The sequence below is a fragment of the Ranitomeya imitator genome, chromosome 7 (assembly GCF_032444005.1).
Source record: "Ranitomeya imitator isolate aRanImi1 chromosome 7, aRanImi1.pri, whole genome shotgun sequence".
Lineage (NCBI taxonomy): Eukaryota > Metazoa > Chordata > Amphibia > Anura > Dendrobatidae > Ranitomeya > Ranitomeya imitator.
Window position 1 is genome coordinate 107,656,134 of NC_091288.1, and position 15,401 is coordinate 107,671,534.

Consider the following 15,401-nt stretch of genomic DNA (forward strand, 5'->3'; position numbering starts at 1 on the left):
TTTATTAACTGTTTTTTGTGACATATCTCTCTGATTTAAGGGCATAAAAATAAAAATTGCAAAATGTTAAAAATTTTGCCATATTTCTGTTTTTTCATAAATAATCGCAAGTAATATCGACGAAATGTTACCACTAGGGTTGAGCGAAACGGGTCGAAAATTTTCAGAAGTCGCCGAGTTTTGGCAAAGTCGGGTTTCATGAAACCCGACCCGACCCCTGTGTGGGGTCGGCCATGAAGTTGGCGATCTTCTGAATCTGGAATCGGAATTCCGATACCGATTCCCGATATGTTTAAGATATCGGGAATTGGTATCGGAATTCAGATTTAAGTGTAAAGTAAAGAATTAAAATAAAAAATATCGCCATACTTACCCTCTGACGCGCCCTGGTACTAACCGGAAACCTTCCTTCCTTAGAATCAGCCTTCCAAGACCTTGCGGTGACGTCGCGGCTTGTGATTGGTCGCGCAGCCGCCCATGTGACCGCTCGCGCGACCAATCACAAGCCGCGACGTCACCGTGACGTCACCGAAGGTCCTGGAAGGGCTGATTCTTAGGAAGGAAGGCTGCCAGAAAGAAGCAGGGCGCCTCCAAGGGTGAGTATATTCCTATTAGGCCGGCCCCGGGAGAATCTTTGGGGTCTCGGCTACCAGGGGTAGCCGAGACCCCAAAGAGCATGATCGGGGTCAGTTTTACCGACCCCTGTTTTGCGATCGCCGGTAATTAACTGTTTACCGGCGACCGCAAAAAAAAAAACAAAAAAACAAAGTGTAATTCTCTGTCCTCTGATGTGATCGCACATCAGAGGACAGAGAAATAGGGGGATTTGGGGACTCTATCATACTCACCGGTGTCCCTGGGTCCTCATGCTGCTCCTCCTGGCAGCCGGGGAAAAGAAAATGGCGGGCGCATGCGCAGTGCGCCTGCCATCTGTCTCCATCTGCCGGCCGGCAGGAGAAGAGCAGTTGGGGCTAAAATTAGGGTTAGGGTTAGGGCTAGGGTTAGGGCTAGGGCTAGGGCTAGGGTTAGGGTTAGGGTTAGGGCTAGGGCTAGGGTTAGGGTTAGGGCTAGGGTTAGGGCTAGGATTAGGGTTAGGGCTAAATTTAGGGTTAGTGTTGGGGCTAAATTTAGGGTTAGGGTTGGGGCTAAATTTAGGGTTAGGGTTGGGGCTAAATTTAGGGTTAGGATTCTTTCGCACTTACAGTTAGGTCCATATATATTTGGACAGAGACAACATTTTTCTAATTTTGGTTATAGACATTACCACAATGAATTTTAAACAAAACAATTCAGATGCAGTTGAAGTTCAATCTTTCAGCTTTCATTTGAGGGTATCCACATTAAAATTGGATGAAGGGTTTAGGAGTTTCAGCTCCTTAACATGTGCCACCCTGTTTTTAAAGGGGCCAAAAGTAATTGGACAATTGACTCCAAGGCTATTTCATGGACAGGTGTGGGCAATCCCTTCGTTATGTCATTCTCAATTAAGCAGATAAAAGGCCTGGAGTTGATTTGAGGTGTGGTGCTTGCATTTGGAAGGTTTTGCTGTGAAGTAAACATGCGGTCAAAAGAGCTCTCCATGCAGGGGAAACAAGCCAGCCTTAAGCTTCAAAAACAGAAAAAACCCATCCGAGAAATTGCTACAATATTAGGAGTGGCAAAATATTCAGTTTGGTACATCCTGAGAAAGAAAGAAAGCACTGGTGAACTCATCAATGCAAAAACCCATGGAAGACAACAGTGGTGGATGATCGCAGAATAATCTCCATGGTGAAGAGAAACCTCTTCACAACAGCCATCCAAGTGAACAACACTCTCCAGGAGGTAGGCGTATCAATATCCAAATCTACCATAAAGGGAAGACTACATGAAAGTAAATACAGAGGGTTCACTGCACGGTACAAGACACTCATAAGCATCAAGAATAAAAAGGCTAGACTGGACTTTGCTAAAAAACATCTAAAAAAGCCAGCACAGTTCTGGAAGAACATTCTTTGGACAGATTTAAACAAGATCAACCTCTACCAGAATGATGGAAAGAGAAAAGTATGGCGAAGGCGTGATACAGCTCATGATCCAAAGCATACCACATCATCTGTAAAACACGGCGGAGGCAGTGTGATGGCTTGGGCATCCATGGCTGCCAGTGGCACTGGGTCACTAGTGTTTATTGATGATGTGACACAGGACAGAAGCAGCCAAATGAATTCTGAGGTATTCAGAGCCATACCGTGTGCTCAGATCCAGCCAAATGCAGCCAAACTGATTGGTCGTCGTTTCATACTACAGATGGACAATGACCCAAAACAGCCAAAGCAACCCAGGAGTTTATTAAAGCAAAGAAGTGGAATATTCTTGAATGGCCAAGTCAGTCACCTGATATCAACCCAATTGAGCATGTATTTAACTTGTTAAAGACTGAACTTCAGGCAGAAAGGCCCACAAACAAACAGCAACTGAAAACCACCACAGTGAAGGCCTGGCAGAGCATCAAAAAGGAGGAAACACAGCGTCTGGTGATGTCCATGTGTTCAAGACTTCAGGCAGTCATTGCCAACAAAGGGTTTTCCACCAAGTACTAGAAATGAACATTTTATTTAAAATTATTTGAATCTGTCCAATTACTTTTGGTCCTTTTAAAAATAGGGTGGCACATGTTAAGGAGCTGAAACTCTTAAACCCTTCATCCCATTTTAATGTGGATACCCTCAAATGAAAGCTGAAAGTCTGAACTTCAACTGCATATGATTTCTTTTGTTTAAAATTCATTGTGGTGATGTCTATAACCAAAATTAGAAAAATGTTGTCTCTGTCCAAATATATATGGACCTAACTGTACGTCGGTACGGGGCCGTCACAATGCATCGGCCCGACATACCGACGCACGTTGTCAAAATTGTGCACAACGTGGGCAGCGGATGTAGTCCTGGGGAGGAGGGGCGGAGTTACGGCCACGCATGCGCGGTCAGAAATGGCGGATGCGACGTACAAAAAAACGTTACGTTGAATGTTTTTTTGTGCTGACGGTCCACCAAAACACTGATCCAGTGCACGACGGACGCGACGTGTGGCCATCCGTCACGATCCGTTGGCAATACAAGTCTATGGGCAAAAAATTCATCCTGTGAGTACATTTGCAGGATCCGTTTCTTGTCCAAAACTACGGATTGTGACGGATGCCAAACGATGCAAGTGTGAAAGTAGCCTTAGGGCTAGGGTTAGGGTTGGGGCTAAAGTTAGGGCTAGGGTTGGGGCTAAAGTTAGGGTTAGAGTTGGGATTAGGATTAGGGTTTGGATTAGGGTTAGGTTTGGGATTAGGGTTAGGGTTGTGATTAGGGGTGTATTGGGATTAGGGTTAGGTTTGAGGTTAGGGTTGAGATTAGGATTAGGGGTGTGTTGGATTTAGGGTTTTGATTAGGGTTATGGTTCGGGTTGACATTAGGGTTGTTTTGGGGTAAGGGTTGTGATTATCGTTAGGGTTAGTGATTAGGATTATGGATCGGGTTAGGATTAGGGTTAGGGGTGTGTTGGGGTAAGGGTTGGAGCTAGAATTGGGGGGTTTCCACTGTTTGGGTACATCAGGGGGTCTCCAAACACGACAGCCAATTTTGCGCTCAAAAAGTCAAATGGTGCTCCATCCCTTCTGAGCTCTGCCGTGCGCCCAAACAGTGGGTTACCCCCACATATGGGGCATCAGCGTACTCGGGATAAATTGGACAACAACTTCTGGGGTCCAATTTCTCCTGTTACCCTTGTGAAAATAAAAACTTGGGGGCTACAAAATCTTTTTTGTGGAAAAAAAAATATTTTTTATTTTTATGACTCTGCATTATAAACTTCTGTGAAGCACTTGGGCATTCAAAGTTCTCACCACACATCTATATAAGTTCCTTGGGGGGGTCTAGTTTCTAAAACAGGGGACACTTGTGGGGGGTTACTACTGTTTAGGTACATCAGGGGCTCTGCAAACGCAACATAACGCCCACAGGCCATTCTATCTAAGTCTGCATTCCAAAACGGCGCTCCTTCCCTTCCGAGCTCTGCCGTGCGCCCAAACAGTGGTTTACCCCCACATATAGGGCATCAGCGTACTCAGGATAAATTGAACAACAACTTTAGGTTGTCCAATTCCTCCTGTTGCCCTTGTGAAAATAAAATCTTGGGGGCTACAATATCTTTTTTGTGGAAAAAAAAATATTTTTTATTTTCACGACTCTGCATTCTAAACTTCTGTGAAGCACTTGGGCATTCAAAGTTCTCACCACACATCTAGATAAGTTCCTTGGGGGGTCTAGTTTCCAAAATGGGGTCACTTGTGGAGGGTTTCTACTGGTTAGGTATATCAGGGGCTCTGCAAACGCAACATAACGCCCGCAGACCATTCTATCAAAGTCTGCATTCCAAAACGGAGCTCCTTCCTTCCGAGCTCTGCCGTGCGCCCAAACAGTGGTTTACCCCCACATATGGGGCACCAGCATACTCGGGACAAATTGGACAACTACATTTGGGGTCCAAATTCTCTTGTTACCGTTGTGAAAATAAAAACTTGGGGGCTAAAAAATCTTTTTTGTGGAAAAAAAAAATATTTTTTATTTTCACGACTCTGCATTCTAAACTTCTGTGAAGCACTTGGGCTTTCAAAGTTCTCACCACACATGTAGGTAAGTTCCTTATGGGGTCTAGTTTCCAAAATGGTGTCATTTGTGGGGGGTTTCCACTGTTTAGGCACATCAGGGGCTCTCCAAACGCGACATGGCGTCCAATCTCAATTCCAGCCAATTTTACATTGAAAAAGTAAAATGGCACTCCTTCTCTTCCAAGCTCTGCGGTGCGCCCAAACAGTGGTTTACCCTCACATATTGGGTATCGACGTACTCAGGAGAAATTACACAACAACTTTTGTTGTTTAATTTCTCCTGTTACCCTTGTGAAAATAAAAATTTGGGGGCAAAAATCATTTTTGTAGAAAAAATGTGATTTTATATTTCACGGCTCTACGTTATAAACTTCTGTGAAGCACATGGGGGTTCAAAGTGCTCACCACACATCTAGATAAGTTCATTAAGGGGTCTAGTTTCCAAAATGGTGTCACTTGTGGGGAGTTTCCACTGTTTAGGTAGATCAGGGGCTCTCTAAACGTGACATGGTGTCCGATCTCAATTCCAGCCAATTCTGCATTGAAAAAGTCAAACGGCGCTCCTTCACTTCCAAGCTCTGCGGTGCGCCCAAACAGTGGTTTACCCCCACATATGGGGTATTGTCGTATTCAGGAGAAATTGCATAACAAAATTTATGGTTACATTTCTGTTTTTACACATGTGAAAATAAAAAAAATGGTTCTGAATTAAGATGTTTGCAAAAAAAGTTAAATGTTCATTTTTTCCTTCCACATTGTTTCAGTTCCTGTGAAGCACGTAAAGGGTTAATAAACTTCTTGAATGTGGTTTTGAGAACCTTGAGGGGTGTAGTTTTTAGAATGGTGTCACACTTCATTATTTTCTATCATATAGACCCCTCAAAATGACTTCAAATGTGATGTGGTCCCTAAAAAAATGGTGTTGTAAAAATGAGAAATTGCTGGTCAACTTTTAACCCTTATAACTCCCTAACAAAAAAAAATTTTGTTTCCAAAATTGTGCTGATGTAAAGTAGACATGTGGGAAATGTTATTTATTAACTATTTTTTCGTGACATATCTCTCTGATTTAAGGGCATAAAAATACAAATTTTGAAAATTGCAAAATTTTAAAAATTTTCGCCATATTTCCGTTTTTTTTCATAAATAATCGCAAGTAATATCGAAGAAATGTTACCACTAACATGAAGTACAATATGTCATGAAAAAACAGTCTCAGAATCAGCGGGATCCGTTAAAGCGTTCCAGAGTTATAACCTCATAAAGTGACAGTGGTCAGAATTGTAAAAATTGGCTCGGTCATTAAGTACCAAATTGGCTCTGTCACTAAGGGGTTAAATAAAGTCACAAGTCTCCTTACAAAATATGTACTTTTTTCTTTAGAATTTAGGGATCTAAGGAGCATTTATGCTGATTTTGGCTAAACAAGGAAACTTGTGTTGATAAAAAAAATAAAGAAAAGTCACATGTTAACAGATTGACTTTTTTTTTATTACTCAGCTTAAATTGAAGAGCTCAACCCTAACAATTTGGCAAACAGAGCAGTCAGTTGTTTACATAAACTCATTAAGAATTGCACAACACCCAAGAAGAAGACAGGAAACTTTGCACTGCTGCTTAATTGAAGCTGGTGTATGATCTAACAACATTACTTCTGATAACTTTTTTTTTGCTACATTTTATGCATAAGGAAGTCATTAAACTGAAGGAATAGAAAATACTGAAGAAATGAAGATTAAACATCTTAAAAATATTATCATTGTTTCATTTGGATTTCTCCTTCTATTTACAGCTTATGGAGGACTGCAAACATTACAGGTAATGCACACTTGTTATATAACTCTTGCTGCTGTTAGTATTTTACCAAAGTCATTTATTGCTCTATTAGAAAAGCATTACCAGCATGGTTATGTGTTTGCTTGTCTGTTGCAGAACAATGTGGGAATTTATACTTAGAAACAAAATGATTAAAGGGGTGCTCTGCTTTTAAGCTTTATTAGCCCCAAGATTTGATCTGATGGAAAGTAATAAAAACACCATAACTGGTGCCACTCTAGCACCACCTCTCCTGCTTCCCAACAGTTTTTGATGACATTGCAGCTGTAGACATCCCATCAACACCATTACAGCAGATCCCTAAGTTTGGCAGACATGGCGAGTTAGACGGCATAAGGTTGCCGAGTCGATTGATTAGCTGCTGTCACATGCTGTATACATGATGTTAGCTTGGCATCCAAATCAGCAACACCCCCGGGGAGCAGTAAAGAGGCGGTATTGGAGTATCAAGTAGTAAGAAATGCTGATTTTGTAATTTTTAGGGAAATAAAGATTTTGGGCACTTTGACTACATTCCCAAGATGTGCTTTACACACAGGTGTCATTTGAAAAGCCGGCAATTCATGTGCGGTGTACATTAAAGTCACACTGACAGGATAGAATAGCATATATATGTACACATAGAATAGATGTGTATATATATAGAGAGAGAGTACAGACCAAGAGTTTGGACACACCTTTTCATTTAAAGATTTTTATGTATTTTCATGACTATGAAAATTGTACATTCACACTGAAGGTATCAAAACTATGAATTAACACATGTGGAATTATACTTAACAAAAAGGTGTGAAGCAACTGAAATTATGTCTTATATTCTAGGTTCTTCAAAGTAGCCACCTTTAGCTTTGATGACTGCTTTGCACAATCTTGGCATTCTCTTGATGAGCTTCAAGAGGTAGTCACTGGGAATGGTTTTCACTTCACAGGGGTGCCCTGTCAGGTTTAATAAGTGGGATTTCTTGCCTTATAAATGGAGTTGGGACCACCAGTTGTGTTGTCCAAAAGTCTGGTGTATACACAGCTGATAGTCCTACTGAATAGACTGTTAGAATTTGAATTATGGAAAGAAAAAAGCAGCTAAGTAAAGAAAAATGAGTGGCCATCATTACTTTAAGAAATGAAGGTCAGTCAGTCCGAAAAATTGGGAAAACTTTGAAAGAGTCCCCAAGTGCAATGGCAAAAACCATAAAGCGCTACAAAGAAATTGGCTCACATGAGAACCGCCCAAGGAAAGGAAGACCAAGAGTCACCTCTGCTTCTGAGGATAAGTTTATCCGAGTCACCAGCCTCAGAAATCGCAGGTTAGCAGCAGCTCAGATTAGAGACCAGGTCAATGCCACACAGAGTTCTAGCAGCAGACACATCTCTACAACAACTGTTAAGAGGAGACTTTGTGCAGCAGGCCTTCATGGTAAAATAGCTGTTAGGAAACCACTGCTAAGGACAGGCAACAAGCAGAAGTGACTTGTTTGGGCTATAGAACACAAGGAATGGACATTAGACCAGTGGAAATTTGTGCTTTGGTCTGATGAGTTGATATTTGAGATCTTTGGTTCCACCCACCGTGTCTTTGTGCGATGCAGAAAAGGTGAATGGATGGACTCTACATGCCTGGTTCCCACCATGAAGCATGGGGAAGGAGGTGTGATGGTGTGGGGGTGCTTTGCTGGTAACACTGGGATTTATTCAAAAATGAAGGCATACTGAACGAGTATGGCTACCACAGCATCTTGCAGCGGCTTTCTATTCCTTCCAGTTTACGTTTAGTTGGACCATCATTTATTTTTCAACAGGACAATGACCCCAAACACACCTCCAGGCTGTGTAAGAGCTATTTGACCAAGAAGGAGTGTGATGGAGTGCGACGCCAGATGACCTGGCCTCCACAGTCACCAGACCTGAACCCAATCAACATGGTTTGGGGTGAGCTGGACATCAGAGTGAAGGCAAAAGGGCCAACAAGTGCTAAGCATCTCTGGGAACTCCTTCAAGATTGTTGGAAGACCATTCCCGGTGACCTCTTGAAGCTCATCAAGAGAATGCCAAGAGTGTGCAAGGCAATCATGAAAGCAAAAGGTAGCTACTTTGAAGAACCTAGAATATAAGACGTAATTTCAGTAGTTTCACACTTTTTTGTTAAGTATATAGTTCCACATGTGGTAACTCATAGTTTTGATGCCTCCAGTGTGAATGTACAATTTTCATAGTCATGAAAATACAGAAACATCTTTAAATGAGAAGGTGTGTCCAAACTTTTGGTCTGTACTGTATATATATATATATATATATATATATATACTAGATGGTGGCCCGATTCTAACGCATCGGGTATTCTAGAATATGCATGTCCACGTAGAATATAGCACAGCCACGTAGTATATTGCCCAGTCACGTGGTATATTGCCCAGCCACGTAGTATATTACCCATAATATAACAAACCCAAACTGAAAATTATAATACTAAATCTCTCCAGCATACTCACAACCACAGTGGGGGAGACTTATTCTAGGAGAGATAATACACTAAATGCATCTAGGACACTCCCACAGCTATCATGATACAACAAAGACGGAGTACAAGTCCATACTAAAATAACAATTTTATTAAATACACAATAAAAAATAAAAATCCAATATCAATTACATCAAAATAATGAATAAAGTAACAAGAAAAAAGTAAACAGTGACGGTAGCACAGATAAAAAAACCAACGCGGAGGAAAACTGATGCCACATATGTAACTAAAGTGCCTAGTGCAAAGGTAAATATAGAACCAAGGAAAAGTGAAGGGGTATAGGGCCTAATCAGATAGTCATAGGTCCATGTGGACCATCACAGAGCCCTGTACATAGGCTCCAATAAAATACAAGTGTCCGTAATGGCGCCCAAATCCTCCCTACATCCTTACCCCTGGAGATGGCACTCAGGAATGATCCACGCTGGAGCCCCAACGCGCGTTTCGCATTTGCTTAGTCAGGGGGCAGTCGTATGAAGATACCAAATGTAACATTTTGGTGAAGAATCAACAACAAGTGGAACACAATTGTGAAGTTGAATGAAATTTATTGGTTCTTTAAAATTTTTGTGGAAATTCAAAAACTGAAAAGTGGAGCATGCAATATTATTCGGCCTCTTTAACTTAATACTTTGTTGTGCCACTTTTTGCTGCAATTACAGCTGTAAGTCGCTTGGGTATGTCTCTATCAGTTGTGTACATTGAGAGACTAAAATTCTTGCCCATTCTTCCTTGACAAACAGCTCGAGCTCAGGGAGGTATGATGGAGATCGTTTGTGAACAACAGTTTTCAGCTCTTTCCACATATTCTCATTTGGATTGAGGTCTGGACTTTGACTTGGCCATTATAACACCTGGATACATTTATTTTTGAACCATTCCATTGTAGATTTTGCTTTAAGTTTGGGATCATTGTCATGTTGGAAGACAAATCTCTGTCCCAGTCTCAGGTCTTTTGCAAACTCAAACAGGTTTTCTTCAAGAATGGTCCTGTATTTGGCTCCATCCATCTTCCCATCAATTTTAACCATCTTCCCTGTCCCTGCTGAAGAAAAGCAGGCACAAACCATGATGCTGCCACCACCATGTTTGACAGTGGGGATGGTGTTAAGGGTGATGAGCTGTGCTGCCTTTACACCAAAGATATCGCTTGGCATTGTTGCCAAAAAGTTCTATTTTGGTTTCATCTTACCAGAGCACTTCTTCCACATGTTTGGTGTGTCACCCAGGTGGCTTTTTGCTAAACAACACTTTTTATGGATATCTTTGAGAAATGGCTTTCTTCTTGCCACTCTTTCATAAAGGCCAGATTTGTGTAGTGTACGACTGATTTTTGTCCTATGGACAGACTGTCCCACCTCAGCTGTAGATCTCTGCAGTTCATCCAGAGTGATCATGGGCCTCTTGGCTGCATCTCTGATCAGTCTTCTCCTTGTTTGAGATGAAAGTTTAGAGGGACGGCCGGGTCTTGGTAGATTTGCAGTGGTATGATACTCCTTCCATTTCAATATGATCACTTGCACAGTGCTCCTTGGGATGTTTAAAGTCTTGGAAATCATTTTGTATCCAAATCCGGCTTTAAACTTCTCCACAACAGTATCACGGACCTGCCTGTGGTGTTCCTTGGTCTCTGTGCTTCAAACAGAACCCTGAGACAATCACAGAGCAGGTGCATTTATTCAGAGACTTGATTACACACAGGTGGATTATATTTATCATCATTAGTCATTTAGGACAACAATGGATCATTCAGAGATCCACAATGAACTTCTGGAATGAGTTTGCTGCACTGAAAGTAAAGGGCCGAATAATATTGCATGCCCCACTTTTCAGTTTTTGAATTTCCAAAAAAATTTAAAATAACCAATAAATTTTGTTCAACTTCACAATTGTGTTCCACTTGTTGTTGATTCTTCACCAAAAATTTACATTTGGTATCTTTATGTTTGAAGCATGATATGTGGGAAAAGGTTGAAACGTTCCAGGGAGCCAAATACTTTCGCAAGGCACTGTATGTCAATGACGCACACATATACAGTACAGACCCAAAGTTTGGACACACCTTCTCAATGTAAGATTTTTCTGTGTTTTCATGACTATGAAAATTGTACATTCACACTGAAGGCATCAAAGCTATGAATTAACATATGTGAAATTATATACTTAACAAGAAAGTGTGAAAAAACTGAAATTATGTCTTATATTCTAGGTTCTTCAAAATAGCCACCTTTTGCTTTGATGACTGCTTTGCACACTCTTTGCATTCTCTTGATGAGCTTCAAGAGGTAGTCACCGGGAATGGTCTTCCAACAATCTTGAAGGAGTTCCCAGAGATGCTTAGCACTTGTTGGCCCTTTTGCCTTCACTCTGCGGTCCAGCTCACCCCAAACCATCTCGATTGGGTTCAAGTGTGGTTACTGTGTAGGCCAGGTCATCTGGCATAGCACCCCATCACTTCCCTTCTTGGTCAAATAGCCCTTACACAGCCTGGAGGTATGTTTGGGGTCATTGTCCTGTTGAAAAATAAATGATGGTCCAACTAAACCCAAACCGGATGGAATAGCATGCCACTGCAAGATGCTGTGGTAGCCATGCTGGTTCAGTATGCCTTGTCTAATGTCCATTCCTTGTGTTCTTTAGCCCAAACAAGTCTCTTCTGCTTGTTGCCTGTCCTTAGCCGTGGTTTCCCAGCAGCTATTTTACCATGAAGGCCTGCTGCACCAAGTCTCCTCTTAACAGTTGTTGTAGAGATGTGTCTGCTGCTAGAACTCTGTGTGGCATTGACCTGGTCTCTAATCTGAGCTGCTGTTAACCTGCGATATCTAAGGCTGGTGACTCGGATAAACTTATCCTCAGAAGCAGCGGTGACTCTTGGTCTTCCTTTCCTGGGGCGGTCCTCATGTGAGCCAGTGTCTTTGTAGGGCTTGATGGTTTTTACCACTGCACTTGGAGACACTTTCAAAGTTTTCCCAATTTTTTGGACTGACTGACCTTCATTTCTTAAAGTAATGATGGCCAATTGTTTTTCTTTACTTTGCTGCTTATTTCTTGCCATAATAAAAATTCTAACAGTCTATTCAGTAGGACTATCAGCTGTGTATCCACCAGACTTCTTCACAACACAACTGATGGTCGACACCCCATTTATAAGGCAAGAAATCCCACTTATTAAACCTAACAGGGCACACCTGTGAAGTGAAAACCATTCCCGGTAATAACCTCTTGAAGCTCATCAAGAGAATGCCAAGAGTGTGCAAAAGGTGGCTACTTTGAAGAACCTAGAATATAAGACATATTTTCAGTTGTTTCACACTTTTTTGTTAAGTATATAATTCCACATGTGTTAATTCATAGTTTTGATGCCTTCAGTGTGAATGTTGTTGTGAATTCTGTTGTCGGGCTCCCTCCTGTGGTCATGAATGGTACTTCGGCTGGTTCTGTCCATGGACTTCCTCTGGTGGGTGTTTCTGAGTTTCACAGGTGACGAGGTTAATTCGTTAGCTGCTGCTCTATTTAACTCCACTTAGATCTTTGCTCCATGCCACCTGTCAATGTTCCAGTATTGGTCTGTTCACTCCTGGATCGTTCTTGTGACCTGTCTTCCCATCAGAAGCTAAGTTCCAGCTTGTATTTCTTTGGTTTGCTATTTTTCTGTCCAGCTTGCTATTTAATTTGTTGTCTTGCTTGCTGGAAGCTCTGGGACGCAGAGGAAGCACCTCCGCACCATGAGTCGGTGCGGAGGGTCTTTTTGCGCCCTCTGCGTGGTCTTTTTGTAGGTTTTTGTGCTGACCGCAAAGTAACCTTTCCTATCCTCGGTCTGTTCAGTAAGTCGGGCCTCACTTTGCTAAATCTATTTCATCTCTGTGTTTGTATTTTCATCTTTACTCACAGTCATTATATGTGGGGGGCTGCCTTTTCCTTTGGGGAATTTCTCTGAGGCAAGGTAGGCTTTATTTTTCTATCTTCAGGGCTAGCTAGTTTCTTAGGCTGTGCCGAGTTGCATAGGGAGTGTTAGGCACAATCCACGGCTATTTCTAGTGTGTTTGATAGGTTTAGGGATTGCGGTCAGCAGAGTTCCCACGTCCCAGAGCTCGTCCTTATTATCAGTAACTATCAGGTCATTCCGTGTGCTCTTAACCACCAGGTCCATTATTGTCCTGACCACCAGGTCATAACAGTACAGTCGGCCCAAAGTACTAATGCATCTCAATAGAGGGATAAGAGAAGTTCTGAGACCATTTTTTTTTCTTTGCAGTGTGTTTTGTCTCTATTTTCCCCTTTACCTCTGGGTGGTTCAGGACACTGGTGTAAACATGGACATTCAAGGTCTGTCCTCTTGGATGGATAATCTCACTACAAGGATACAAAACATTCAAGATTTTGTGGTTCAGAATCCGATGTCAGAGCCTAGGATTCCAATTCCTAATTTGTTTTTTGGTGATAGATCTAAGTTCTTGAATTTCAAAAATAATTGTAAATTGTTTCTTGCCTTGAAACCTCGCTCCTCAGGTGACCCTGTTCAACAAGTAAAGATCATTATTTCTTTGTTACGTGGTGACCCTCAAGACTGGGCATTTTCCCTTGCGCCAGGAGATCCGGCATTGCGTGATGTTGATGCGTTTTTCCTGGCGCTTGGATTGCTTTATTACGAACCAAATTCAGTGGATCAGGCAGAGAAAATCTTGCTGGCTCTGTGTCAGGGTCAGGATTAAGCGGAGATATATTGTCAGAAGTTTAGAAAGTGGTCTGTGCTCACTCAGTGGAATGAATGTGCCCTGGCAGCAATCTTCAGAAAGGGTCTCTCTGAAGCCCTTAAGGATGTCATGGTGGGGTTTCCCATGCCTGCTGGTCTGAATGAGTCTATGTCCTTGGCCATTCAGATCGATCGACGCTTGCGTGAGCGTAAAGCTGTGCACCATTTGGCGGTACTATCTGAGCATGGGCCTGAGCCTATGCAATGTGATAGGACTTTGACCAGAGCTGAAAGGCAAGAACACAGACGTCGGAATGGGCTATGTTTTACTGTGGTGATTCCACTCATGCTATCTCCGATTGTCCTAAGCGCACTAAGCGGTTCGCTAGGTCTGCCACCATTGGTACGGTACAGTCTAAATTTCTATTGTCTGTTACTTTGATTTGCTCTTTGTCATCCTATTCTGTTATGGCATTTGTGGATTCAGGCGCTGCCCTGAATTTGATGGACTTGGAGTATGCTAGGCGCTGTGGTTTTTTCTTGGAGCCCTTGCAGTATCCTATTCCATTGAGAGGAATTGATGCTACGCCTTTGGCCAAGAATAAGCCTCAGTATTGTACCCAATTGACCATGTGCATGGCTCCTGCACATCAGGAGGATATCCGCTTTCTGGTGTTGCATAATCTGCATGATGTGGTCGTTTTGGGGTTGCCATGGCTACAGGTTCATAATCCAGTATTGGACTGGAAATCTATGTCTGTGTCCAGCTGGGGTTGCCAGGGGGTACATGGTGATGTTCCATTTTTGTCTATTTCGTCTTCCACTCCTTCTGAAGTTCCAGAGTTTTTGTCGGATTATCGGGATGTATTTGATGAGCCCAAAGCCAGTGCCCTACCTCCTCATAGGGATTGCGATTGTGCAATTAATTTGATTCCTGGTAGTAAGTTTCCTAAGGGCCGATTGTTCAATTTATCTGTGCCAGAACACGCTGCTATGCGGAGTTATATAAAGGAATCCTTGGAGAAAGGCCATATTTGCCCGTCGTCATCACCGTTAGGAGCAGGGTTCTTTTTTGTGGCCAAGAAGGATGGTTCTTTGAGACCTTGTATTGATTACCGCCTTCTTAATAAAATTACAGTCAAATTTCAGTATCCTTTGCCGTTGCTGTCTGATTTGTTTGCTCGTATTAAAGGGGCTAGTTGGTTCACCAAGATAGATCTTCGAGGGGCGTAAAATCTTGTGCGTATTAAACAAGGCGATGAATGGAAAACAGCATTTAATATGCCCGAGGGCCATTTTGAGTACCTGGTTATGCCATTCGGGCTTTCCAATGCTCCATCAGTATTTCAGTCCTTTATGCATGACATCTTCCGAGAGTACCTGGATAAATTCCTGATTGTGTATTTGGATGATATTTTGGTCTTTTCGGATGATTGGGAGTCTCATGTGAAGCAGGTCAGAATGGTGTTCCAGGTCCTTCGTGCGAATTCCTTGTTTGTGAAGGGGTCAAAGTGTCTCTTTGAAGTTCAGAAGGTTTCATTTTTGGGGTTCATTTTTTCCCCTTCTACTATCGAGATGGACCCTGTTAAAGTCCAGGCCATTTACGATTGGTACAGTCTAAATTTCTATTGTCTGTTACTTTGATTTGCTCTTTGTCATCCTATTCTGTTATGGCATTTGTGGATTCAGGCGCTGCCCTGAATTTGATGGACTTGGAG

The 15,401-nt window shown here is 42.2% G+C and overlaps 1 protein-coding gene across 1 annotated transcript in view; it reads left to right on the forward strand.

The window, feature by feature from the left end:
• The first annotated feature begins 6,230 nt into the window (after positions 1-6,230).
• LOC138644852 (protein unc-93 homolog A-like) overlaps positions 6,231-15,401 on the forward strand; it is a 345,859-nt gene continuing 336,688 nt past the window's right edge. Inside the window, exon 1 of the mRNA XM_069733739.1 lies at positions 6,231-6,454. Coding sequence (XP_069589840.1) covers positions 6,365-6,454 — 90 coding nt within the window. The 5' untranslated portion in view covers positions 6,231-6,364. The remainder of the gene's footprint in view (positions 6,455-15,401) is intronic.